Source organism: Panthera tigris, chromosome A3 (assembly GCF_018350195.1).
Source record: "Panthera tigris isolate Pti1 chromosome A3, P.tigris_Pti1_mat1.1, whole genome shotgun sequence".
Taxonomy (NCBI): domain Eukaryota; kingdom Metazoa; phylum Chordata; class Mammalia; order Carnivora; family Felidae; genus Panthera; species Panthera tigris.
This window is the reverse complement of record NC_056662.1, coordinates 129,867,832-129,894,967: the sequence shown is the minus strand read 5'-3', so window position 1 is coordinate 129,894,967 and position 27,136 is coordinate 129,867,832. Positions and strand designations below refer to the sequence as shown.

The following is a 27,136-nucleotide window of genomic DNA, read 5'->3' as shown; positions in this document are numbered from 1 at the left end:
ACATTGAATGGGGAGACGGAGCGCGAGCGAGGCGCGCGCGCGCACACCCGCGCACACAGGGCCCCGCTCGCTCCGAGATCCCCGGCCACGTAAGTAACTATTAATACCGCCTCGCCGGGAGTTGCGGGCGTGCTGAGCTCGGGGATTGGCCTCGGGCACGATCGGCCATCCCCTTCAATTTTAAATACACATTCCGCTTACCTCGGGGGGAGAAAGAAAGAAAGAAAAAATAATAATAAAAGACGAAGAAGAAGAGCCATCAATTTTCTCCAAAACAGACCCCACCGGGCAATTTGGGCTTTTCGGGTAGGGGGAGACGGAGTTGTCGTAAATTATTCCAAGGCAAGATCCAGGTATCCAGCGGGAAAGGAACGCCGCAGGTTGGCTGGGCTGGGGGCGCATCCCCTTCCAGCGCCCGGAGGATCCCCCGGAAGCTCGTGCCGGGGGAATCGGAGACCGCCGAGCCACCCTCGTCCCTGCCCGCACTTCTCCCTTTTTTTTTTTTTTTTTCTTTTTTCTTTTTTCGGAGGACGATCTGGAGCACGAGCGAGCAGCGACAGCATGAGCCTGTGCTGACCTCCGCCCGGCGGGCCAACCCGGGCTTTGTCGCGGTACCTGCGCCCGGCCCGCGCCGCAACTCCGTGCCCGGCTTTTGCAATCTTTTGTTGGTAGCGCTGACCGCTCCAAGTTAAATGCTCCCTCGCTATTCTTTTTTTTTTTCTGTTCTTTTTTTGTCTGTTTGTTTAAATTTTGGAGAGCTCTTGCGATCTTGGAAAAGCCTCAGACGCCATCTACAGTTAAAACGTAGGTAACTACCCTCTCCGGCGCCCCCTCTTCCACGCCCCCCACCCTTTCCACCAAAAAAGGGGGTGCAGCGCGGATTCTGTCTGCCGTGCGGCGCGAGCCGGTAGACCCGTGCTTATTTCCTTTTTCTTTTTGTTTGGTTTTCTAACGCGTTGAGACTGAGCCGCCGCCGTGCGCCCCTGGAAGATTGCACGAACTACGGCTGGGCTCCAACGCCCCGTCTGCGTTTCGGAAGCCTGCGCGGGGATCGCTTCGGGAGACCGGGCGCTGCAGCTCCCCACCTTGGCAATCCGGTTACTCGCCTAGCTAGATCCGCGTTGGAAAGCGAGCGGGAGAGAGAGAGAAACTAAAAGTGCGGGGATTCTGCAGATCGCTGGCTGCTTTGGGGTAACAAAGGGACCCGAGTTGCTGCCGACTGAGCACCCCCGGGAGCCGGGCTCGGAGCAGACAAGGTGCCCGGCGGCGCCCATCTGGGGGCTTCTAACTCTTTCTCCACGTCGCCCCTCTCCCGTCCCCTCCCCTCTCGTTCCCTTTTAAAATCCGTGGCACCGAGGCGCCTGCAGCCGCACTCGCCAGCGACTCATCTCTCCAGCGGGTTTTTTGTTTGCCGAGTGCGATCCCCACACTCATGAACATACACAGGTCTACCCCCATCACAATAGCAAGATATGGGAGATCGCGGAACAAAACCCAGGATTTCGAAGAGTTGTCGTCTATAAGGTCCGCCGAGCCCAGCCAGAGTTTCAGCCCGAACCTCGGCTCCCCGAGCCCGCCCGAGACTCCGAACTTGTCGCATTGCGTTTCTTGCATCGGGAAATACTTATTGTTGGAACCTCTGGAGGGAGACCACGTTTTTCGTGCCGTGCATCTGCACAGCGGGGAGGAGCTGGTGTGCAAGGTAAAGAGCCCGGGGTTTGTTTTTGCTTTTTGTCTTTTAAAAAGATTCCCCGGCTGTTTGGAGGGGGCGGGAGGTCGCCGAGCTCCGGAGCCTTGGGGGAGGGAGACTCGCGGGATAATTACCCGTGGCCTCGTTAAATGGGTTTATTTATTTGTTCACGTTCGGCTAGTTGCGAAGTTTTTAGAGCGTTGCAGACAATGGGGCGGGCTGCGGCGGGGGCGTTTTGGGGAGAGCCTGGGGCGGGGAGGGCGGCGGGGACGGCGCGGGGGCCACGGCGGACACGCGTGCTCCCGAACGCTCGTGGAGCGCCTCGGCTCAAGGCCGGGTCCCGCCGCCCAAGGGATTTCTCCCCGTGTCTAGCCCCCTCCCCTTCCACCGTGGAGTAGGGAATCCCCCGCTAATTTTAAGGCACTGATGTCTGGGTTCCCTTCGCAGCCATTGTTCTTAGGAGCGTGCAGGTGTTGAACCTTTGTTCGGAAGGTGCCCTTTAAAAGACACACACAAAGGTGTCCCCTCTGGCGGAGCCAGGGGCCCAGCGCGGGGAAGGAGTTTACAAAGAGCTCTCTACTGCCTGCAGCCTTGAAAGGAGGGTTGGGGGTGGAAATCAAAGCCGCCAGCGCACCTTAGGGTGTAGGAAATAGTGAGCCCTTTGGGTCCTTCTCTCCTCTCGTTTTTTCTCATCTCCGGACTTCCGTGCCTGAACACCACCCCCCCCCTCGCGCCCCCCACCCCCAGCCCACACCTTTGCCTGTATGGTTTACAGGCTGGCGTTTGGAGCCCCAGACATTCGCAGTGCTAATTCAGAGCCGGGCACTTCAGTTTCCTTTTTGTCTCTGACCCCCAACAGTGACTGGTGTGTGTGTCTTTGTGTGTGTGCACTCCAGAGGAGGGGGGATGAGAGGGGGGATAGTTGCAAAAAGAGAGAGAGAGAGAGAGAGAGAGAGAGATTGGGAGAGAGAGAGAATAGAGTAGAGCCTACCGCTACCCAGGCATTGGACATAGATCAAGAATTCATTGTCACTTAATTTTACATTTGCTCACTCTTGGTTTTCCTGGGGGTCTGGGGGGGGGGAGGCTAGGGGGGTGGTGAGCAATGAGGACCTTTGCTGTCTTTGAAATGGGCACTCTGCACAGCTGTGCTACAAAAAAATGCATCACACTTTTACCATCAACCACAGACTGCTTTATTTCATAGGGGACTGGACTCTTGCAGTGTAAATAAGGGTTTTGTGGGGGGCTTCAGTCAGTTTTGCAATTGCTCAGTTCAGATCTCGGGAAAGTCAGGGACTCTTTAAATATAGCTCTCTCCTTGTACTGAGCATCTGGTATTTTGCATCTTCTCCCAAGTTATTGAGACTCAGAGCAACTGTGCCCGGTTAACCAAAATTCAGTAGGCTATTCAGAGCTGGATTGAATTCTCAGAAGACCTACAACGTTGCACAATAGGGGCGTCATCCTTTGAAATGAATGAATTCCACCGAGCTGCCACTGTCCTATGAAATATGCACAATCGCCCCGCAGTGAGTGTGTTCACTCCTTTTGCTCAACTTCAGTACAACATTTCAATATTTTTCAAAGGCTGGAGACGCTTGCAAGGAAAGGGATTCTGCCTCCAAATTCTGCAGGAGCATCTTGCTGTTATTTCTTTGTTTAAAGGCAGAGGTGATTCGCCCCTGCTGTTTCTTTCTCCCTCCAGATTCTTCAAGGCATATTTCACTTGGGGCTGACCTTACAGTGTCATCCGTGGACTTGCTCTTTGGCCTGAAACTGTACTTAACCCGCTGGTTTAGTTATTGCAAAGATTGAATCAGCCCCTCACCAATTACTGTGTGGCTGCGAGCGTTTTTAAGTGCAGTATCATTGTTCCGCTGGACAGAGGTCATCCCTTTAAGACACGGCAGCCTCTGTTTTCCTGCCTTTCTACCAGAGGTGACATGGGTGACGACTTTTTATGCAGGCACCCTTGTCCATATCCTAGGAAGCTCCAAGTGGTTTTTATAAGGCTGCTTCCATGAGCCACCCTCAGAAATACAGTGTGAACTCAGCTTACTGTGGGGCACTGTGGAATCTACACAGTGCCTCAAGTTCCTTTTGATGTCTCAGAATATAGAGTTCATGTCTCCTAGCTCTATGTTGACCCAAGGAGAAAGTCTTTGCAAAAACTGATCAAATGTAAAGATGCCATTATTATAGAGGACCCTAGAGAGAATTCTACAGGATGCTATTTGGGGTCATTTAACCAACATAAGCAAGCCTGTTTATTGTCTCCAGGAACCTACTTTAAGCTAGGCAAATGGAAGAAGGGAGCTTCAGGGGGTCTTTACCTTATCATTTTCATGGAAATGATGGTACTACAGTGCAGATTGACATAATTAGTGCCTTGGCATAATGGGCACTTTTTTTTTTTTTTTTTTTTTTTTTGGTAAATGCTATTAATGATGGCCTAATCTCACTGCCTTATCTCAGCTGTCACATTATGTAACTAAGGTTCCAAATTAAACATTTAAAAGAAGCCGGCAACCAGGCTTATGGCTTGATTTTGCATTTGAAGGTTATGGTTTAAATACCAGTCCAACCCCATAAAGGCCTGTTATAGCTGCTAATAAAAGTTTGGTTCCTACCCATTTGGGAGAACCTAAGTATTTGTTTTGTTTTTCATGCTCTGTCCACCATCTTGGAATTTGATCTCTTCTACAAAGGGTACTGGCTATTTCTTGAAGCTGCCGTGAATATGTTTCTTTCTTTTTTTTTTTTTTTTTTAAAGAAATTTCTGTGTCCATTCAGTTTCTCATCAGTGGAGCAGGATAACAGATTGAGGGTGTTGAGCAAAACATCCCCTTTTATTTTTCAAAAAAATGCAACCTGAAGGAAGAAGGAGATTGTAAATAATGTTAACTCATGAGCACTGGCGACCGGAGCCCGCAGCCTGATGCTTCAGAACACAGCATGCCCGTTACATAACGCAGAGTGTTTATGTTAGCCACTGCAACATGTCTGTTACTCTCTGTGAAATTTTTGAGGCTTTACTTGGTTTCTGCTGCCCACAGCCTGGGTGTTAAAGTTGACTCAGGGCATTTCGGATTCCTAATTGAATGGACCTCTGAGGTCACTGCTCGTAGGTCATCATTTGACAATATCAGGGTGTGATTTGTGGTCTCTGGAGATAATGAAGTATTCATTCTTAAATTTTAGGTTGTAGTGGTAGCAGCCGTGCCGTCTTCCTGAGATGCCTCATTATGGTTCATTCACAACGTTACTGTTACTTTGCTTCCTCGCCCCGGGTTAGCACCAGCCCTCTGAGGTTCTCACTATCCTTGTTGGACTCACCGATTTCTTTCGGTTTTTGATCCTAAGAGCCTGTGTGCCTGGATGGGTTTGGGAAGGTCTGTGAGTCCCCTTAAAAATGAATCCCCTATTGTGCGTGCGTCGGAGACTGGGCATTGTCAGCGAAGAGGGGACAGAGCTCTTACCAGCTTCTCCTGTGGGACCCAAAAAAGGTCAACGGTGTTCTAAGTCAACGTCTTCCGTCTCTGAAGGGGAGGGAGGCCCAGTGACCCTGAGTGCTTTAGCCATCTTATCCAGATTATTGGGGGCCAAGCCAGGATTAGAGCCTCGGTGTGGTGATTTCTAGGCCACGCTGCAAAATGGGGATCAAGGAGAGGATGTTCTAACTAATGAAAAAAGATTTAAGAAGCTAAAGGGTGGTATGCCCGTAGCACTGAGTGTTGTTGGAGCATTCCTGGCCTCCAGTGCTTTCCAGCAAAGCCCCTCATGCCTGCCCCTCACTCCTGCAGGCACAGAACAGAGTCATGTGCCCACATTCCCAGGCAGATAGGAAAACCACATTCCAAACCCAGGGATTTGTAGTCCTGATTTAGTGGAGGTCTTAAAATGAATGAAAGCTTTTTCTTATGACCTCAAAAATTCTCGGTAGTGTTAATCCCTCTTAGGTTGCTTTCAGAAAGGTATCGGGGATGGATTTTCTTTTTAAACAACCCCACAATGAGGTGGCATTTCACAGGCTAATTTTGATTCACAGAAAATCATTGCATAACTGATTCATTGAGCTAGATAGCCGTGCAGGAAATAGAGAAGCGTGTCTGCTTTCCTATTAACAGCCTGTGTCCTATTCCTAATTCTGCCGCTGGGGCTTGATTTGACTTGCTCCCTGAGCCTCGATTTGCACATCCGTAAAACGAAGGTACTGAATTAGATAACCTTAAGGCAGAGTCTACGTTTTTGACCGTTAATTGCTCAGGTCTTACAGTGCTGTGCAACGCAGTTGCAGAGCATAAAATCTGTTGTCCACAATCACTGTAGTGGTACAGAGATGTACATTTTTGCTCCGTCTTGCTTTTGGAAGGCGAACAAGGTGTCGTCTGTGCAGCTCGGGGTGGGCCACCTTCCGATTTTGCTTTTGTTCCTGTCTCAGCGGAGGTGATCGGGACTTCCCGTTTGTGTGCTGTATGACCTCGCGCAAACCGCTTTGACCTTTATTTGCTCGTATAATCCTCCCCACGCTGTGGGTCAAGCGCCATTTGCCCATTTTGCACGTGACCGTTCGGAAGGAAGCTCAGAGAGATCCAGCGGCTTATTCAAGGCGACCCAGCTTTGGGAGCGGCCGGCAGGGCCGGTGTGGTCTGGGTCCACGTTCGGTGTGCTTTCTCGTCCCCTCAGAAGCCTGTACGGTGGGAGGTGCCCGCACCCTGTGATTTTCTTGGTCGTACAAGAGGGATCGCTGACTCTCCGTCTTGTTGTGACCCCTGCCCTAGGTGTTTGATATCAGCTGCTACCAGGAATCCCTGGCCCCGTGCTTTTGCCTGACTGCCCACAGCAACATCAACCAAATCACCGAAATTCTCCTGGGGGAGACCAAAGCCTATGTGTTCTTTGAGCGAAGCTATGGGGACATGCATTCCTTTGTCCGCACCTGCAAGAAGCTGAGGGAGGAGGAGGCGGCCAGACTTTTCTACCAAATCGCCTCGGCCGTGGCCCACTGCCACGACGGGGGGCTGGTGCTGCGGGACCTAAAGCTGCGGAAATTCATCTTTAAGGACGAAGAGAGGTGAGTACCCTTCCTGTCCAGACCTGACACTCTAACAGGCTGTCCAGGATGGACTTTTTTTTTTTTTTTTGCTGCCTGCTGTCCAGGTGAGAAGAGAGGGTGGGAGGACAGGGGTGGGGGGGTGGGGAGTGAATGAATATTGCAGCGTTCTAAGCGCCCTCAGAAAACAAGTCGCTGCTCCTCTAAAGGCGTTACGGGATGCTCAGAGGGCAGGTGCCAGGACACTCTGTGACCCGGTCGTTATTTTTGTTGTGGTGTCGTCAGCTCTGAAGGGTGGCTGCAAGCCTGTGTGGCGTTTTCAAGGTGCATGAGGCACGATGGCGACAATCGTGCCTTCAGAACGCTCGGGGCCTGGCATCAGTCATTTAGAGCCCATTCGTTCGTTCCCTCATTCAGGAATACCTCAGGGTGCTTGTGGGGTGTCAGTAAAGTGTGCGTGTATAAATCACAATTCTCAGTACTCTGAAGATCCGTGTGCATGAGCTAGTTGACTCACCTATAAAGGAATGTTCCAAGCCCTAAAAGAAGATGATCTCCCGGGTCGGATGGGAACTGGGGGCTGGGATGTGAGTATTAACTAGGACTTGGAAGGCAAGAAAGATATTCTATAGGAGATGCGATGTCGGACCAGACTTGAAAGATGATGAACATGTTACGGCCAATGTGGGAAGGACCCGTGCTGCCGGTGAGGAACCTTCCAGTGCGGATGCACAGCCGGGTGAAGGTCTGGCTTATTGGAGGTGACAGCTGGACAGGCTGCTGGGCATCTGGGTTCCATTCACGCTGCTTCCATTAACTCGTCGCGTTCTGTTTCGCAAACCCACTGGGGCCTGCTTTGTCTTCCAGCTGACTTCCATTGTTAAAACTCTTCCCAAGCCACTTACTTTTCTCTTTTGAAGAATGTGCGTTCTCACAGGGGTGGAGGCCACGGATTCATATTCGTTGCCGACTCGTCCAAAAATTGTTCTAGGGTTTCTACACACGTGGGTCGTGGAGTTACCACGACTGCCTTGGGCATCCTCACCTCCTACTAGGAAAGTGGTTGGTGAAGTGAAGGTCCGTTGTCACAGAGCTGTTAAGAGCCGTCTGAGTGCAAAGCCGATACGTGCCATTCATTCACTCGCTGGGCAGATCTGTGCGTCTGGTACAGATCTTCCTGTCAAACCTTCCTACCTTCCAGTCAGTTTGGCCTGTGATATCGTAGGCTGCTGCTTCTCGACGTCGGGTGGTGTGCACTTCGTTTTTTGTTTTGTTTTGTTTTTTTTCATCTTTATGGGTTGAGCTAATTGGGAAATGTCTGGGAAGCATTTTGGGATTAGCAAAGGTAAAGGGCCTGTGGTTACTTAACCCAAATGGGATAATTTCATGAGCATTTGCAATCCAGCTGAGTATTCAAGGTTCAGAGGGCCCGTGGCCACAGAGATTGGTTATTGTTCCACATTTTTACCCATAAACAGATATCTTAGGCATTTGTGGCAGCCAGTATCCTGGTCCTTTACAGTGCAGGGATTTGACCCTTATTAATAAACTGAAGAAGAGGGAGCCATTCAGAGATCTAGAACCTGGGGCCACACTTAACCATTTCTCGTCTTCAGCTCAGATGTGTCTGCCCTCGGAGCCTGGAGACTCGGGTTTGTACCCCGGTTTCATCTTTAATACTCTCTGACCATTTAGATTGGTCCCCGCCTTCTGGGCTCAAGTTTCTCATCCTTTTATTGTCCTGGCTCTGTTTTATTGGTTCTGAGGTTTTTCTGCGTTACAATAGATGTGTGTGCTTCTTTGAATATTCTCATTGGGAAGTAAGTTCGGCTGTGACTCCCAGCAGAATCCCGACAGAGATACTTTATCCTTCTGTGTGCTACCTTTCTTGGACACGGAGTAACTCTAACTTCTAAAATGAGAGGTTAACAGGTTATTGTTGAGCTTAATTCTCTCTGCAGGTTGGGGGTGGGTATCCTTGTGTTCATTTCATAGAGGAAGACTCAGAATGTGTGAAATCTCTACGTGACAGACAGGAAAGAGACAGGAAAGGACCTGTGCTCTGTTAAATCAGCTCTCAAGAAATCCATCTGCCTGCCCTGGGCAGTAAGGGCAACGATGCCCTCTTTCACGGGGATCCAGGTTTTTAAGCATCACCTTTGATCGTGCCTCTTTAGAGAGGAATTTCACACGGCAGCGAGTATAGGGGGTGGTGCGTCCAGCGATAGCACATGTATGTAAATACATACTTAGGAAGTGGGTCACAGTAGGGTGGACACCCCAGGTCAGAACAAGGGGGCACGTGTAAACTCTGGGGCCTCCAGGGGGCCCTCCTTCAGTCCTGTCATGTTTGTTGCTGCCTGGAATCAGAGCCCCAGGGGTGAGGGTGCTGGCCCCAGTGCCCACGGCTAGCTAGAAGCAAATAAGGGGCTGAGTCAGACCTGGCTTGTCCTTTATGGTGGCAAAGCAAAAATCCTTGATGTCCCAGTGCCTAGAGAAGAAATACCAAGATGTCAGGGTGCCTGGGTGGCTCAGTCGGCTAAACATCCAACTCTTGAATTTTGGCTCAGGTCATGATCTCATGGTTCCTGAGTTGGAGCCCCACATCGGCCTCCATGCTGACAGTGTGGAGCCTGCTTGGGATTCTCTGTCTCCCTCACTTCCCCTCATGCACACACCCTCTCTCTCAAAATAAATAAACAAACTTAAAAAAAAAATAGAAATGCCAAGAGGTCAGAAGCTTCCGACACAAGGACTGTGCATTTCTGGTGTTGATTTTGGAGTTTGTGTTGGACATTTGCAAAAGAGCATGACCCTTTCTAGAAAGATCTAGAAAGAAGCATCCCATGTGAATGTGAAACCAGAATACTTCACCGGAGCACGCATGGCAAAGCTAAATCCTTTTTAACTTTAGAGAGCAATTTCCTTCTGAGAGAGGAAACGTAAGTGACGGGGAGGAAGCTGGTCATCATCTGTCCCTGGCGTGTCTGAGAGCACCTGAGCCCCGTGCAGCCTCGCATCGCTGCGGGACTGTCAGGGGAAAGGAAGACTCCTCATCTGATTGGTGAGGTGACTGGGTTGCACAGGAGCTAAGTGACCTTTCTCAAGGTCACTGCCGGCATGCCCATGGAGCTGGCCTGGAAATCCTACCATTTGACTCCAGAGCTCTTTCCCTATCCCTCACCTTGCTGAAGGCTCGGTGGACTTGTCCTTCTTAGCATGACCGGCGTCTCCGTCTGGGCAGCTCTGAGAAGGTTGCTCTCATTCTCAAGGACACTCTAAATGTTCTCACTGGTAGCCGATAGGAACTTTGTTTCCAGCCAGCTGTCAAACTTTTTGTGAAAGAGGAATAATGCCTTGTAGCCTTTCTCCTTGTCGTTTTGGTTTTTAACGTCTCGTTCTCAGAGCGTGAGTCTCTGGTTTTGTCACTCAACGTGTTTCTCCCTCCGTGCGTCCAACAGCCATTGGGTTTCGCAGCAGAGTTTCTCTTTGTTGGTCGGCACAGTGGCCTGCATGGAGCAGCCCGCCCGTGTTTTGAGGGGGGCAGCGGTCCGGGACCTCACTGGGACCTTGCTGCTGGCAGCTCTCGCCATCCATGCTAATCAGCAGGACCTCCTCAATAGGTATTTCGATAGCACTAGAGCCTGTGCCTCTCCTGACGTCATGGCACCTGTAAGAAAACAATGGGTTGAATTGGAAAGGCCTTTGAAACGTTGAACGATGGAGTCTGTGTCTGTGTTCGGACCCTTTATGCATTGGTCCTATGGGGGAAGAACACAGAGGAGGCTTTTGGAAGTCCTGTGTTATTAAGCTTCCCATCACCAGACCCCTCCTTTGCGCATGGCCTTTGATCTCTCAAGGATGTGCTTCTTACTGGTTGATTCTCTTGCAAGGGGTTGAAGGTGAAAGCCCTCGCGCCCCCCCTCCCCCCTCCGGGTTCCCAAGGAGACCCGCCTGTGAGCTGACTTCCTATGCATGGATTTCCGATCCTGGACTGTAACTGAATCCATGACCAACCCGTGAGAATATTCTTGGTGGCGCTGTGAGGGCCATCAGTCCAGGTTCCCAGAAACAGCTCTGAAGATGCCACCCCATGTTCTGTTAGGGCCTGATGGCAGTGTGCCTTGTCTCGCTGTGTTGAAGCCGCAGCACCTCAGATTCTTTGGCTTCCGTTTTATTTTGGTTTGGGTTCTAGATGCAGATTGTCTCTACCTCTCATTAGCTACCCGGTCTGGGAGGAGTCCTTTAATGCTTCCGAGCTGCGGATTCCTCAGAACAGAAGTAAGGTCTGCATCCCTGTTGGTGGTTGTGAGAGCTGAGTGTCGTGATCCAGAGGCGCACAGGGTGGGGCAGGGGCTCGCGATGGCCAGCAGCTCCTAAAGTCATGGGTAACATGGTGCCACTATGGAAGAGCCGTTCCCAAGGCGCCGGAAGTGCATGGAGAATGGGCTCCGCCCCTTGGGCCGCCATTTCACAAGGAGTGAACCCTTGGGGGTCTAAGGGTTCAGATTTAAGCCACGTTGCCCCCTCGGTTAATGACAGGCATTGCATCAGTGCCGCGGGGAGGGGGTGGGACCGGTGACCAGCAGGGCAAAAGCGCAAAGGGCGGGGTGGGCGGCTCAGCAAGGCCACGAGGTAGACGAGATGTCCGCAGGGGAAGGAGCGTTCGAGGCGCATGCGCTCCCCCGGCCCCGCGCGGCCGCCGTGTTCCCAGCCTTGTGCTGCTGCTGTCTCCTCCGTCCCTGGGACGTTTCTGCAGCACGGACCTGCAGTTTTGTTTTTGTTTTGAGGAAGTGAAACCCTTACCCTGATTGGGCTCGCTCTGGACACACCCTTTGCGTCCACAGTTTCGGCAGTAAAATCGGAGATGGGCTGATGGGGTCAGAGGGGCCCCCTGTGGGTGGGAGCCCTGAATTAGATAGAGGGCAGTGACCGTGCCGCTCTGCCCGGGCAGCCCGTTCTGGGAGGCCTCGTGTTTGAATTTGAGCCTCCAGGGGAAGGCCTGAGGCTGGGAGAAGACCCCTTACTCCCACGGGGAGGCCGAGGCACTGGATTCTAGGCCCTGCTCCTGCCCTCCTTACTGAACTTAATCTTGAGAAGTTACATAAGCTCTTCTGTCCAGACTGCCTCCTCTGCAGAGTGGAAGTAACAAGGAGACTTTCTTTGTGAAATTAAATGAATTAATGCGGGTGAACCCGGTGCTTGGAACCTGATCAGCCATCAGCAAGCGGTAGCTCCTGCCGTCCTCACATCCTGTGCACTTAGTGACAGGATGACACTGGGTGACACTGGGCCAGCTCGCCGACTCAGATGTGGGGAGCCCTTTAAGCTGCTGCAGCCTGGGGCTCCCACCGTGGTGCCCGTTTTGGCCAGCTTGATCTCTCTTCTCCCTTGGGACAAGGCTCCTTGCCACCCCCGTCCCCCAGCGTCCTGCTCCCCCGGTCGCAGTTCAGTGTTGACATTTTACCTCACAGAAATACCCCATTTGAATGGAGGAACATGCCTCTGTACATGTTTCTTCTTTGCTTAGAAGATTTTTATCTCTTGACGTCACAGGTTTGATTTCCTCTGCTTCGTGGAAGCTAATCAGTGCCTGCTTCTGCGGGAGGGAGGCCGGACCCTTTTTAGAAACCCCGCAGCCCTGGGGGCCCTCGTGTAACCATCTACCCGGGCACCCGACCTGTGTGTCCTGTGGGGCCCAGGCCTTGTGTTGCCCGACCTGCCAGTCTCTCTCTCTTTCAGTATCTAGCAAAGTATAGAGATCCTGTCCTGCTTTCTTTCGTTAGTAGCGATTTACATTAAGTGCTAAGTTCACCGTATTTCAGGAAAATATCTTACCTTTTTGCTTCCCAGGAGACAGAGCTCCTGGAATTCACTTATTTATGTGGACCATTCTTATTACTTCAGGCATGCCAACCCTTGGGGAAGGCTCACTCCCCCACTTCTCCCTGGATGGGTAAGCGATCCCCCCGACCACAGCACCCCTGCAGTCTCCCCTCTGCTCACATTGTACACGTGCATCCCTAGACCGTCCCCGTCTCCTCCTGGGCTGGGAGCTTCTTGGGGACTGAGGCTGCCTCGGTTTCCCTGCTGCCGGAACACGGTGGGCACTGCGTGAACGAAGATCTCCTTTCTTGAGCACGTGCGTCTCAGATTGGATTCTCATGACGGAATGAGAGAAGAGAGAAGTGGGGGTGAGTACAGATCGTTGGCCTCTAGATCATTCCCCAGATTGGGAGCCCCTGAAAGGCTCCGTCTTATCGGTCTCCCACGGAGACATCTTTGCAAAGAAAGCTCCTTTCAGCCTTCCGCCTCAAATGAGAAATTAACCCATCGTTGCCATTTGGGTTTAATGATTTGTGCAGAATGACATTTGAGACAGTGCGGTCCGTGTCTGTGGCCGGGTGTCGCGTTTATGAAAAGCTTCTCTAATCACAGTGAGAGGGGAGAGCATTCTCAGGGTTCCTCGCTTAGAAGTGGGCTAAATAGTCGGCATCCTTCAGTAGGATTTCTGGCTGAGCTGCTTACTGCTTGGGCTTAATCAGTTAGTTGACGGGCTGGACTGAGACCCTGGGAAGGTGAGGCCAAGGGCACGGCCGTAGGAGTTTTTACTGCCTCACTGAGCCGTTTGACCTTGGCCTACCTCCTCTGGCGTGGGTTGGAGATCGTGAACTTCCAGTGCCCAGCACGGTGCCGGGCGCACTGCAGACCCTTAAGAGGATAGCGGTCATGACTGGTCATCAGCTACCGGCTTTGGGCCTCACCACCCAACCACCCGAGATCCCTCTGTTTACCCAGCAACCTGTCATGGGCCAGGCACTGTTCTAGGTGCTGTGGCAACTGCCGTGGCAAACGAGACCGAAGGCTTTCCTTCGTGGGACTTACAGTTTAGTGAAATAATACCTAGATACACCATGTGCCAGGCCCTCTTCTAAATACAAGGGCAGTTAAGTGAACTGATTTAATCCGAATTAACTACTGTATGTATATTCACCAGCTTAAAACCAGTGAGGAGGGGCGCCTGGGTGGCTCAGTCGGTTGGGCCTCTGACTCTTGATTTTGACTCAGGTCATGATTCCAGGGTCGTGGGATCGAGCCCCCGCATTGGGCTCTGCACTGAGCACGGAGCCTGCTTGAGATCTCCCTCCTCCTCCTCCTCCTCCCCCTCTGTCCCTCTCCCCTGCTAGCTCACAGGCTCTCACTGTCTCTCAAATTAAAAAAAAAAAAAAAAACAAAACAAAAAAAACCAGTAAGTTAGTGCTATTATCACCATTTTATTGATGAGGGAACTGAGGCTCAGGGTCCCACAGCTAATCAGCGGCAGGCCTGGGGATTTGTACCCAGGATATGGGACTCCCGAGCTTAGGCTCTGGAAAGACCACACTGGCTGTTGGAAATGGACACCAGCTAAAATTCCGCCCCTTGTGTCCGATCCCCAGAAAGAATTTTCTCATGCAAATAGGCAACAAGTAAACACCAGCAGGACCTGACCGGCTGGAGTCTAAGTGAAGCTCAGTGCTTGACCTTCTCTGAGCAGTCATGGGCCACTAGTTCACTAACCCCCTGGACAGTCCTGTGATGTCCCATTTTGTTTTCTGTACAGAACTGTGAAATGGGGTCTGTTTATCTTTCTGTCTTCCCTACCTGGCCCAGGACTGGCATTGTAAATACTTGGTGAATGTCTGACAGTTGTCTAAGTGGGTGTGTGAATAGCCCCCTACGCCCAGGAGGCATAAATATTATAAGAAAAATCCCCTAGATATATTGATGGCAGGAGGCAGTAGATGGAAACACATTTTAAATGTCCTTTATCCAGTACTCTTGGGAGTTTCTCTAAAGCATGAAATAGAGTCCAGCCTGTTTGAAATTTCTTTGGACTGTAGAGAGTACAGTTCTTAAGCAGAATCATGCCCGGATACCCTGAACTCCAGACAGCATGTTGGAGCTGGGGGCATCTGAGACATGGGAGTCGTGCTACTTTGCAAATATTGATTAAGCATCTATTTTGTACCACATACAGCGCTAGGTGTTAGGGTACAAGAATCGCTAAGGGGAGTTGTTGCCTGATGGAAGACAAAGTGTAATAGTGACTTTTCGTACCATGTTACGGGTTGCGGGTGGGCATTAGAGAGCCCTGTGGGAGCAGGAAGAGAATGTTCCAGCGGTGGAGTGGGGTGTAGAGAATGACCGCGTCAGTGAGGAAATAGGTTCCTTCTTGGGTTAGTCTGAGTGAAGTAGAGAGAAGGGGAGGTGTCGGGAAAGATGAGTAAAGGCCAAGAGACATGAATGAGCCTGTGCAGGGGGGGATGATGTACTGGTGGAGGGTGCTATATGGGGGTCAGAGATAAGACTAAAGAGGGAAGCACAGGTCTAGGGCCTGGGTGCATGCCCTTGTCCTTAAACTTGACCTGAAATCCAGGAAATGCTACTGAAGGGTTTTTCTAGACAAGACAGGATGGGGTCAGGTTGTGATTCTGGAAGCGTATGGGCAGAATGGATGTGTATTGACTGAGGCTGAACCAGGCCCCAAGCGGTGGGATCAAGGAGGAGTGGGTAAGAGGTAGAATTAACCCCAACCCTTGGATTTTTGCAAATGAAGAAATGAGGAGGGAATGCCCTTCTCCAAAGTTCTACAACGTGTTGGCGGTGTGACCCAGAGCAGGGCTCAGGTTTTCTGGCTCCCAGAATTGGTCTAGTATGTGCCTGGGCCATCTGGGTGAGGCCCAGGTTAGGACTCTGCCAAGTGGAAATCCTGCCTGGCCCAGCGCTGGACCACTGCTCCCAGTGCTCCCTGGGTTGGTGGGGTCAGAGGGACTTGGCCTGAGCCCTGCTGCTGCCCTGCCAGTCGTCCTGGGTAGGAATGTTCTGGACCCTGAGTCAGCCTGACTACGCAGCAGGGCCGGAGCAGGAGCTTGAGGGGCGCCTGGCTCCCTCTCCCTGGGAGAATCCAGGTTGGGTGGGCCCTCAGAGCAGTGCTGTCCTGCCCTGGCAGGAGGTTGCCTGCGGAGCCTTTTCTGAAAGGCTGGATCGATTGACTCGGGATCAGGGGATCCTTTGGGATCGCGTCTCCCTGCAGAGGAGCAGGAGTCCTGAACAGAGGACTGAGGAGGAGCTCTGAGCGGCGCTGCCTGTCTCCGGGTTCCCCGTCTGTTCCTGTGGAGACACGGGCTGCCCTCGGATGGTATCTCCCTGCAGTGGGATGGCCTCGGGGGTGGGATGCGATGGCTTCCCCGCTGTCCTGTGGTCATAGTGTGTCGGGCTCAGACGTGCACCAGCACACAGACAGCACAGGCCTTTCTGTTGTGGCCAGCCAGCGGTGCTGTGGAAACATCTGGGTGCTTGAGTCGGATCGGGCTTCTCATCACGACCGTACTGTTCCCTAGCAACTTCCTTCATCTTGGTAAGCTGTGACTTTTCTGGCGCATCACACGGGTGCAGGAACCCCCCCCCCCACCTCCCTGACTATGGTCAGGTAGTGAGAGGATATACCACCTGGGAGAACCAAGCAGCCCCTCCCTGTAGACTTCCCTCACCGGGACCCGACATGCCTCCCTGTTGGTTACCTGCTGCCCTCCTGCTGATCTGGAAGCAGCTTGACCTTGGTGTCGGTCTGGTCACTGAATCTACAGGATCTGGTACGTCAGTGGCTCTCAGGGGTAACTGTTGGAGAAAATCTGCGCACTCAGGAAGCAGAGAACTCGAATGACGATTTATCTGGCAGAGTTTAGCAGTCTGTGGCTGTCACGTCGGCTTGATGGCAGCCTACGGTGTGGGACAGTCTGTGGCTGGGCACCCCCAGCGGTAGCCCCTGGTGAGACCCTTGCTTGCACAAGCCAGCTGGCAGCCAAGGGCAGCTTTTCAGTACTGGGCAGAGTGAAGCCAGACCTGGCCGCATTTGACCTGTCTCAGTTGACCCTTCGCCTGCTTGGACAACCGCCCCCCCCCCCATGGAATGGCCTTCAGTGACTTCTCTGAATTCCACTGACCTCAGGACACCGGACTTCCCGTCCCGGCCAGGCCCACTTGGTCTGGCTGAACTCCCAGCCCAGCCCCACCCCGGCCCACCCTGTCCTGATCCCTTCCTGCCGAGAGCCCAAGGTGGTGTTTAAAGGTTTAAAGACAAAGCATGATTTGCTTGGCCAGGCCACTGTTGACTTTTTTGGACAGAGCACTGATTTGGAAGCTGAAAACCTGGTTTTGAGTCCCAGCTCTGCCATCGCTTGCTAGGTGGCCTTGGGCAAGTCACATCTGCTCTCTGTGTCTCAGTGTTTTCGTCTGGGAAATGAGAGGGTCCAGCCGCCTCTGCCTCGTGAGCTTCCACAGTTAGGTCACGTGAGTGCGGGTTTTTGTCTGTGATCTAGTGCTCAGTAAACCTGGGGCCTTCCTTTCACAGGTTTTCTGTCTTTGTCACTCAGGAAATCTGTGTTGCTGGTGACAGGATGTGTTTTGGGGCAGGCACCAGCACGAAAAGCCTCCAAATGTGGACTCAGAACTCTGTTTCCTCCGTTATCCCGTCTGCGGGCTAAGACATTTAATCCCCTGTGCCTCAGTTTCCTTATTTCTAAAGAGGTTTGCGTGTATCATAATACTTGCCTTTCAGTTTTGTTATGAGAAATAGAGATGCGGACTGAAAAACTCCCAGCACCTAGTAGATGTCTTATTCACGGTCACTGTTGTTGTCACCATAATTGTCATTGTTATTATGAAGCTGTCACGGAGGAGACAGTGCAGTTCCTGTAGTTTCGATTAAATACAATTTATGATTGAGAATTTTGAAGTTAGAAGAGCCCTTTTCGGGCCCTGCAGGTATGTTTACATTGTACAGAAGGGAAACTGAGGCCGAAAGGTCTGGCTGTGGTCACACTGGTCTTGGGCCTGGGGCCACGGGGAGCCATGCAGGCCTCGGCTGCGAGTGGGTGGGACACTGCTCCTTGGAGGCAGGAGTAGAGCCGTATCCTGCTGGTCTGGCTTCCTCACCTGGCTGGGGATCTGATGGCACAAGGCCGGTAGCCAAGTGCACAGGCTGCCCCCGCGCTAGCCTTTTCCATTCAGAAATTAAAGCAAAGCAGGCTGGTTCCTGCCTGTGCCAGGGACGAGTTGCAAAACGCATGCAGGGATACAGATTCTTAGCCAAGTGGATTCTGCCCCAGGCTAATGGCTCTTTCCTCCAAGAAGCTGCCTGGAGGTCGCCACTGTCATTCGTAGCTTTTTTGGTCACAGCAGTTGTCCACCCTCCCTCCCTCTATTCTTCATGTACCATTCTATTCCCACCGCCTCCCGGTAACCCACTCTGATTTCCCTAGGAGTTAAGGAAGTGAGAGGAATGAGCAGGGCACATATTTGGGGGTAGAACATTCCAGGCCAAGGGGGAAACAAGTGCAAAGGGCCCAGGAAGGAACATGGGCAGAGAATTCACATCCACTTGGATCTGCCTGAGGCTTGTTCCTCTGTCTTGTCTCGTAGGCTCTGGGGTTGAAGGCGGGGTGGGGCTTATCTTACTAATAAGATGGGTTAGAGTTGCCACCATTTCTTTGCAGATTTCCTGTGCTAGGCTTTTCAGAAGGTACTTGCGTTGTTTCGTTTAATCCCCATAAAAACGGAGAAGATGGCTGTCACACGTCCTGTCCCTAACCCCAGTGCCTACTTTAAATGCCCTGCCCATTCGTTAGTGGAACATCTGAATTCCTAGGACCACCGTGCCCTTGTTGATTGTTCTGGAAATCGATTCCTTTGCCTGGGAATTTATGATCAGGGGACAGCAGAAGTTGATAGAGGGTTCATTTGCATCGTCCCTAGCGGCCAGGTGCAGGTGCTCTGCCAGGCACCCCTCCCCCCACGCTCTGAAGAGGAGAGAGGGGCAGCCCTGCTCCCCAGAGGGGGAAGCCAAGCCCCAGAGACCTTCTGAGGGTCCCTGCAGTTGGGCGGCAGGTCTGGCGCTGGGACTACAGCCCAGCCCCAGGGTCCCGACGTGTACGCCCGGAAGGTTCTGGTTTAAAAGACGCAATCCAGACTGCTTGCCTTGACTCTCACCCAGGACTGATGTAAACAAGTTCGGGGTGTTCCGAGAAGGAGACAAGGTCAGAAGAATGCTTGCGAACCCTGCCCTTCCTCCCCATCTTTTTTCCTAGGCTTCTCTTCCTCTTCTCGCCTTGCCTGCCTGGGATGTCGGTGCCCCTGGCCCTGGGCGCGTGTGTGCTGCCCCGGGGAGGGGGTCTCGTGGACGGGGACGCCCTGGTTGCTGTTCCCTGGGCCGGGTGCTCGGGTGGGTGGGGCAGGCCGAGGGCAGGGGGGGCTGGCTGCCTGGAGCCAAGGGAAAGGTGAGCGCCCCGCCCCCGACTGGCCTCGCTGGCCTTGCTGGCTCACCCCTTCTGAGCATTGGGCTCAGCGTCCACATACAGGGATGACAGTTGCTGCCTTGGAAGCTGATGTTAGAAACTTTAAAGAGGAAGTATATGTAGATACCTGGTGGGTGTTGAAGGGCACACTCTGGCACATCGCACAGTGAGCCGAACGTGACAGGTGGATCCGAAGCCCGGCTTCTGAAGGGAGGCGGGGGAAGTGGCCGGGGCGGGGGGGGGGGGTCAGCTGGGGCCGGGGGGGCAGACGAACATCAGCAGCACGTGGGTGCCCTTTCTGTTACGCTCTCGGGTTCACTGGGTATTTGCACAGCCACCAAGTCCTGGAGGTGGAGGGGGAGAGAGGTGAGTGCCGGTGAGTGGGTTCCTCAAGATTGAACCCTTGGCCACGGGTGAAGGCTTTTTTCCTCTGATCTGGAAAAGGGTTCCAGAAGAGGCGTCGGGGTGCAAATAGGGTCTCTGCTGCCTGGGGGAGCGGGTGGGTCACAGGGGGAAGGTGACCGTCGCCGTCAAGGGTTGTGTCCTGGAAGGGGATAAGTCTGGAAAAGGGCTGCAGATGTGGTTTAGCATAAGGAGCTTGAGGTGGTGACGTCTGTCCCCTGCAAGGGCTCCGCCAGGAGCAGTTCATGGGTCTGAAGGCACATCTGTACCTGTCCTCACCCCGCCAGGGACTGAGGTGTTGGAATTTACAAAGCCTGTTCCCGTGGATGCTTAATCCTGGCCAGGCGGGCAGAGCAGGGCTCTTGTTCCTTCAGAGGTGAGCACACTGGAGCTCTGAGGGGTTCCTGGTGTGACTGTCCCTTTCACTCTGATTGACGTGGTGTGACTGTCCCTTTCAGTCTCAGAGGGTCTGCTGTGTGGCAAGCCCCGGTCTGGGTGCAGGAGATACAGCCATAAAGAGAGGCGATGTTCTCCACATACAAAGCGACCTCAGCCACCTGCTCCCGAGCTCCTGGAGGTGGCAACGAGGGGATCGCCCTTGCAGGGACCGCGGGAACCAATGCAGGACTGAACGACGATTCCCGGCGCCGTTGTGGGGCCTGCGAGTCCCGGGGGCGGGTGCTACAGGATGTAGGATGGTCAGCCAGGGGCTCTTTAATGAAGCTCCTTTGAGCAGAGACCTGAAAGAAGGAAGAAGGTGAGCAGGAGTGAGACGCCCCTGGATCTGATAGAAGAACATCCCGGGCAGGGGCTGGGGGAAGGCGTGCACAGAGACCCCAGGGAGGACTGTGGCGGGTGGTCGGTGTGTTTGAGGGACCGTGAAGAGGCTGGAACGGGGCGGGGGGGTCAAGAGGCCTGGGGCTCACCTCGCAGCCTTGGGGAGAACGTCCCCCAGACCCACTGGACACCGGACCGTCCCTTGCTGCACAGCTAATTATCGTTGCCGCAGCAGCTAGAGTTATTCCTGTAGGCATTCTGCTGTCACGACAGTGACCTTGGAGGCCAGGAGTCTGGCCAGCTCCTGAGCCAGGCGGGGCTGCTGCCGGTGAGGGTCGGGCGAAGGAGGCTGTTGAGGGAACCTCCTTGGGCTCGTGATTTGAGCCCCCTCCCCTCCCCTCTCTGGGTTTCCGTGACTCAACTCCTATCCCGGAACATCTCGTGAGGCTGGTGTGGGCCTGCCCCACCTGCCGCCTGAGGTTAGAAGGAGCAGCAGGAAGAAGGGAGGTTTGCTTTCCAGCAGCCCCATTCCAGATCAACACATCGAGGCCCTTCCTGTGTCTTGAGATCATTCACCGAGGAGGGAGGAGAGGAACAGAGCGTGTGTGCTCCAGGTTGTAGTGGAATATGGGCGAGCAAGGAACGAGGGCGCGTTGCTATAGATGCGAATCCCAGGATGTTAAAACGGGCAGAGACTTTCAGGCTGGCTGGTCCAGACGGATGTGCGAACGCGCTCAATGCTGCTGAACTGTCCAGTGGAAAATGGTTAAAATGATACATGTTAGGTATACTGTACCATAATAAGAAAATTAGGGGTGCTCAGGTGGCTCAGTTGGTTAAGCGTCCAACTTTGGCTCAGGTCTTGATGTCGTGGTTCGTGGGTTCGAGCCCCGCGTCGGGCTCTGTGCTGACAGCTCGGAGCCTGGAGCCCGCTTCGGATTCTGTGTCTTCTTGTCTCTCTGCCCCTCCCCCACTCACATTTTGTCTCTCTCTGTCTCTCAAAAATAAATAAATAAAAAGAAATTAAAAAGGACGCTACCTTGTCCAGCACCCCTCTTCAAGTTTAAGAAACAAAGAGATTGAGGGGCACCTGAGTGGCTCAGTAGGTTGGGCGTCCGACTTCGGCTCAGGTCTTGATGTCACAGTTCGTGGGTTCGAGCCCCACGTCAGGCTCTGTGCTGCCAGCTTGGAGCCTGGAGCCTGCTTCCGATTCTGTGTCTCCCTCTCTCTCTGCCCCTCGCCTGCTCACACTCTGTCTCTCTCTCTGTCAAAAATAAACATAAAAAAAAAAAATTAAAAAGAAACAAAGAGATTGACTTCCCAGAGCCACACCACAGGTAAAAGATGTAGTGTGGCCTGGAATCTGCCCCCCCGTCTTCCCCGTCCCCCTGCCCCGGGCTCCCAGCCCGGTCCCTTTACCAGTGACATGGCCATTTATGTCTCATGGACAGAAATGAGTGCAGGGGAATGCGGTCACTCCTTAGTCTTTGAGACTTCTGGAATCCAAGTATGAGATCTTAGAATCAACCCAGGGTTTCATCACATGTTTCGCTTATAGAGAGCTAACTTGATGACCCTGAACCTCGTCTTGCTTCCGTGGCTCCCTGAGTAGCCTTGGTGACCGCCCTGAAGGGGTAAGCCCTGTAGCCCAAGGGAGGAGGATCAGTAGTTCATGGACCCGAGTCACAAGTCGGATCTGGGAGGAGAGCCCCGTTGCGGTTTTTCCTCCTCCCCAGCCATTTGAGCCCCATGGCGCCTCTGGACGACAGGACGCGTGCTCTGGTGCGCACTTCTGAGATGAAGGAGGCAGCTGTTGCGATGACACCGACCTCGCGGGACCTCGTAGGCACTGTCCGTGAGGCCCTACCCCCTCACTCCGGCCCCTCCGCCCTGTCCCTTGTCACCTTCGTGGCAGGCATTCGTCTGTGTGATGGAATGGTCCCGAGTCTGCGGTCTGACAGCTCCTGGACATGAGCCGTGGAGGGTTCTGGACGGGAGAACAGGAGGAGGATTTCCATCCTAAGCTCTGGAAGGTAGCAGTACCTAGCTTTCCACTCAAGGAACGGCAGGGCAGGGAAGCGGGAATTCTCGGAGGGCCCCTGAATCAAGGAGAGATGCCGGTCTTAGCGGCTTATGGTGCTGGGTCGGGGGCAGCCGTCAGCGTTGAACAAGTCCTTTCACATCTCGGTCCTCAGCTTTGTTCACTGCAAGTACGTATTATTTTTAGGAATTTAACTTCCAAAAGTATTTACTGAGCACTTATTTTATGCCCAGTGGTCACGTCAAGCCCTGCTGTGCAGAGATGGGTGCTAGGCCCTGGGGACTCTGAGTTCAATGTGGGATTTCTCCGTCTCTGTTCAGGAGTGCATCCAGGAGGGTCCTGGAACCCGTCAGCCAGCTCATTCGTCCTTAAATGGCAAGGGGCAGGGGCACCTGTGCGGCTCAGCTGGTAAAGAGACCGACTTTGGCTCAGGTCATGATCTCGCGGTTCACGAGTTCAAGCCCCACATCGGGCTCTGTGCTGACAGCTCAGAGCTTGGAGCCTGCTTCCGATTCTGTGTCTCTCTCTCCCTCTCTCTCTGTCCCTGCCCCACTCGTGCTGTCTCTCTCTCAAAAATAAATAAAAAATAAATAAATAAGTAAACGGCGAGGGCAGATCGACAGACATGCCCCTGCACTCGTGAGAAATCAGCATCGTGCGTGAGTTGTCACAGGTAGAAGATACAGCAACCAGGTCACATTAGTATTACGTAAGTCAGGGACCAGCCCCTGGGAATGTGATTGGCAGGACGGGAGGCAACTTCCACAGCAAACTTTTGCAAGGGGATGTCAGCCCTGGGAGGGCTTAGCTGCTGGTAGTGGATCCCCTCTCGAATACATTCCCCAGCCCTGCCCGTGTCCTGGAGAGGCAGCTTGGTATTGGGGAAGGAGGGACAGGTTAGGTTGATGAAGCAAAGTGTGGGGCAGGTCTTCTCTATTTCCCAGCTAAAAGGTGGTGAACAAATTATTCCTACTCAAGCTCTCTGAGCCTTGGTGTTCTTATCTGTAAAATGGGATCATAAAATCTTCCATGTGTACCAAAAGGACTGTTAATAAAGCCAAGATACCGTTGAGTAAAAGGTCCTTCCATACCGTGTTCTATCACGTCAGCCGGAAGCTTGCCGGAACGTGTGGACAGAGCTTCTGGGAGCTTCCCAGTTGGCTGGATCGGAGTCCAAATCCTGTGACTCCCCATCACTACCTAAGGGCGTCTTTGAGAATAGCACTGGGTCTCTTACTGCCTCATCACTGAGATGGGGAGATAGTCAAGTCATTTAGAGTCTGTTTACTCGCTGGAGGCGTGGGACCCTCCCACCCCCAGTAGATCTTAAGCCTCGTGCAAATTCCCTGTCACTCTTGTTCACTCCTGGGGCCTCCTGCCCTGGAACAGTGTCTGGCACCTAGAAGGCACCTAGAAGTCATGTTTGGCTGGTTGAATGAATGAATGAATGAATGGTCTTGGAAACATTAAAGCAGGAGCCGTGTGATGTGACGGTGATGAGATTCGTGTGCGTCAGAGCGCCCGTAGGAGCTCACGCTTTCCTCTCTCTTGCAGGACCCGGGTCAAGCTGGAAAGCTTGGAAGATGCCTACATCCTGCGGGGGGACGATGACTCCCTGTCAGACAAGCACGGCTGCCCGGCTTACGTAAGCCCAGAGATCTTGAACACCAGCGGCAGCTACTCGGGCAAAGCAGCCGACGTGTGGAGCCTGGGAGTGATGCTCTACACCATGTTGGTGGGGCGGTACCCTTTCCATGACATTGAGCCCAGTTCCCTCTTCAGCAAGATCCGGCGGGGCCAGTTCAACATTCCAGAGACCCTGTCCCCCAAGGCCAAGTGCCTCATCCGAAGCATCCTGCGGCGGGAGCCCTCAGAGCGGCTGACCTCGCAGGAAATTCTGGACCATCCCTGGTTTTCTACAGATTTTAGCGTCTCGAATTCAGGATATGGTGCTAAGGAGGCGTCTGATCAGCTGGTGCCGGATGTCAACATGGAGGAGACCTTGGACCCTTTCTTTAACTGAGCTCACGCCCCACAGAGACTTAAGCAGGTACCGGGAGCGAGAGAGGGCAGAGGAAAGTCCTTCCGGGGAACGCACGTCGCCTGGCTTGGTGTTAAGACAGACACTGACACTCAACGTTTTCTCGGTTCAGAGAAGGAGAACCTTCAAGGAGCTGACCGAACATGTAGCATGGGGGCGAGAGATGTGGGGTGGGAGTCTGGGGTCACGTCGGAGGGGTGGGAGCCCCTGGCGCTTCCCCCTTCCCTGACGCGGCCCCCGGAGCCCACCCTTTCAGCGGGGCTGTTGCTGCCTACCCCACTTTTCATTTGTTCCAAAATAGTTGCAGATCCTGACAGAGCCCAAACTCTCTGCCTCAACCACACATCTTGGCATCGCACTGTTAGCTTTTAACTTCTTGTCACGATTCAGGGAAGGTACAATTGGCCAAGGATTCTTTCTTTCTTTCTTTCTTTCTTTCTTTCTCTTTCTTTTTTCTTTTTTTTTTTTTTTTTTGAAACAAGCCAGCCACCTACCTGATAATTATTAATGGGGTTCATTTAAAAAACAATTCGGTGCACACAGACTGACATGAAACCTGGGTGCTAAAGCTAAAAGAAAATAAAAGTCCAGTTTGTGTCTCTTAATCGCTCTTTTCAACTCATTTCTTCTAAATAAACGATTTGCCATCCTGGTCAGGAAATGACACGTTGATGCTCTGCTCCCTGAAGGGGGAAGAAAAAAAAAAAAAAAAAAAGTCTGTCCTTTAACAAAGTTACTCTGTTTTGTGTCCATGGGTTTGTGGCAGGAAGCTATTAGAAGTCAAACTTCCAGAGGCATTACCGCTATTAGAGTTTAAAGAAAAGAAAGGAAGGGAAGGGAAGGAAAAAAGAGAAACCCACTCCCGAATTTCTTTCCTTTGAACAAGGAGGGCTGCCTTATAGATGGTCCTCTCTGCTGGGACGATGGCACCGGGGCCAGGTTAGCGGGAGGGGCATATTGAGAGTCTGAAGCTTTTTGCAACACTCTGGTCTCAACGAAACCTCTTGTCTCTGTTTTATTGGATAACCAGTGACGCAGAGCAGGTTGTCGCACGTGATGAAATCCAGGGCAGCTATTTTGTTTCCTTTAGGAAGAACGATCCTTTTGGCTCGGAAGGCCCTCTGGTTTGGACAGAAACCCTCGGTAGAGACAAGCGGGAAGAAACATCAGCTGAAAGCTAGGATGTTATAAATACAAACAGCTCTCTGTCCCAATACGCACCTTTGTGTTTTCAAGAACTCTTCTATTTATTAAGGAAAATGTCACATTGTGATGTATTAAGCGAGTACTTCAATTACGGGTTGACTTGGGATGACGTTACATGCTGTAGTTAACATTTATATATATATATTTTTTTTCTCGTTTGAGTATCTCTGTCCCTGAAATAACCTTTTGTTTGGCTTTTCTAGATAGCTTTGTTTGATTTCGAGTGGCAACTGTTTTTTATTACGGCTTTTCTATTGCTGTATGATACAGAACACTTTTGGCATAAATATTTGTGTTTCCAGTACCTCAGTTGTTTGGATTTTACCGCCTGTATACGTTTTGTGAAATGGTCATGTTTTTGGGTAGGTAACACGTGGACTCTAGTATGTAAATGTTACTTGAATCTGTGCTTCATTATAGTATGTAGCATGTATGTGCAGACCTTGGATGCTTTATGCCTGTTCAGCAGGGGCTCAGCCTTCACGTTCCCAGGAGGGCGGCTTAACCGTTCATAGTCAGGAGACAAGGCGGCCATGATTCTATTTTGATAACGGAAGATAACAAAGGAGAGAGGTTTTTGTTTGTTTGGGTTTTTTTTTGTTTGTTTTTTTGTTTCTGTTTTTGTTTTTCACATTCTGAAGATGGTGCTGTGTCAAGAAGGACCTGTTTTTCTTCCCCGTCCCCTATTTTTTAAGTCCCCTGGAGGAGGAAAGGTTGGTGGCATGCATGCTGGGAATCTATGGCCTCTGGTGCTTTGTCCTGTATTTGGTTTAATGTTTTTGTCCTAATCTCTTCAATCAATAAAATTGTGCGTATTTAACTAAAATTCCGGGGTCCTGCAAATGATGATTCTCTGCCGTCTGTGGTTTGTGGGCACTGCGCACCAGCCCGGAACCCCTGACGTCCTCTCGGGGGTTCGCTCTTGTAGGCCGAGCCACTGCAACTGTTGGTACAAAGCGAGAGCCAGCTTCCGTCACGTTTGGGCCTCTGCTGGCCAATTTAGAGGGGATATCTCACTGAATTCATCGCCACTGCCGCCTTCGGAGGTGTGAATTATGTTCCCATCACAGATTAGGAAATAAGCCCAGAAAGGTGCCTAACTTGCCTGGGGTTAAAGCACCTGTAAGGGATCGAGTCAGGCGCTGACTCCCGTCGGTTCAGTCCTGAAGCTCGTCATGCTCTCTAGGATGTTAGATCCCAGCGGCTTCCAGGCAAGTGTATGGTGGTTTTGAAGGAGCCAAGCTTTCCTGCACTCAAATCACCCAGGCTTCCAGACAGTTCCCTAGGAAAAGGCCTATCTGCTGCAAGCCCCATTGGAAACCTTCAAGGAGACCACCCGACTGCCAGAAACTAATGTCTACCCAGCAGCCCTTCCCCAAGGCGGATCCACAGGGGGTCAAAGTAGGTGGGCCCTACAGGGAATCCCATCTATGCCGCACCCCATTTGCTAGAAGTTCCTACAGTCCAGGGGGTCCATTCAACCCCAAAACGTCGAGTGACTGCTTTCTCTGTCACGTCAGTGCAGGTTAGGGAAACAGGAAAGAAAGGCAAACAGACGAAGGCGGTGGGCAGAATGGAGTAGCGGGGT

General features: G+C 52.4%; 1 protein-coding gene across 1 annotated transcript; it reads left to right on the top strand.

Annotated features, from left to right (window-relative positions):
* The first annotated feature begins 22 nt into the window (after positions 1-22).
* On the top strand, positions 23-26,374 carry TRIB2 (tribbles pseudokinase 2). Its single transcript, XM_007080696.3, has 3 exons — positions 23-1,702; positions 6,475-6,767; positions 23,856-26,374. The coding sequence occupies exons 1-3, from the start codon at positions 1,433-1,435 to the stop codon at positions 24,322-24,324; spliced, it is 1,032 nt and encodes a 343-aa protein (XP_007080758.1). The 5' UTR covers positions 23-1,432; the 3' UTR covers positions 24,325-26,374.
* Positions 26,375-27,136: the final 762 nt, after the last annotated feature.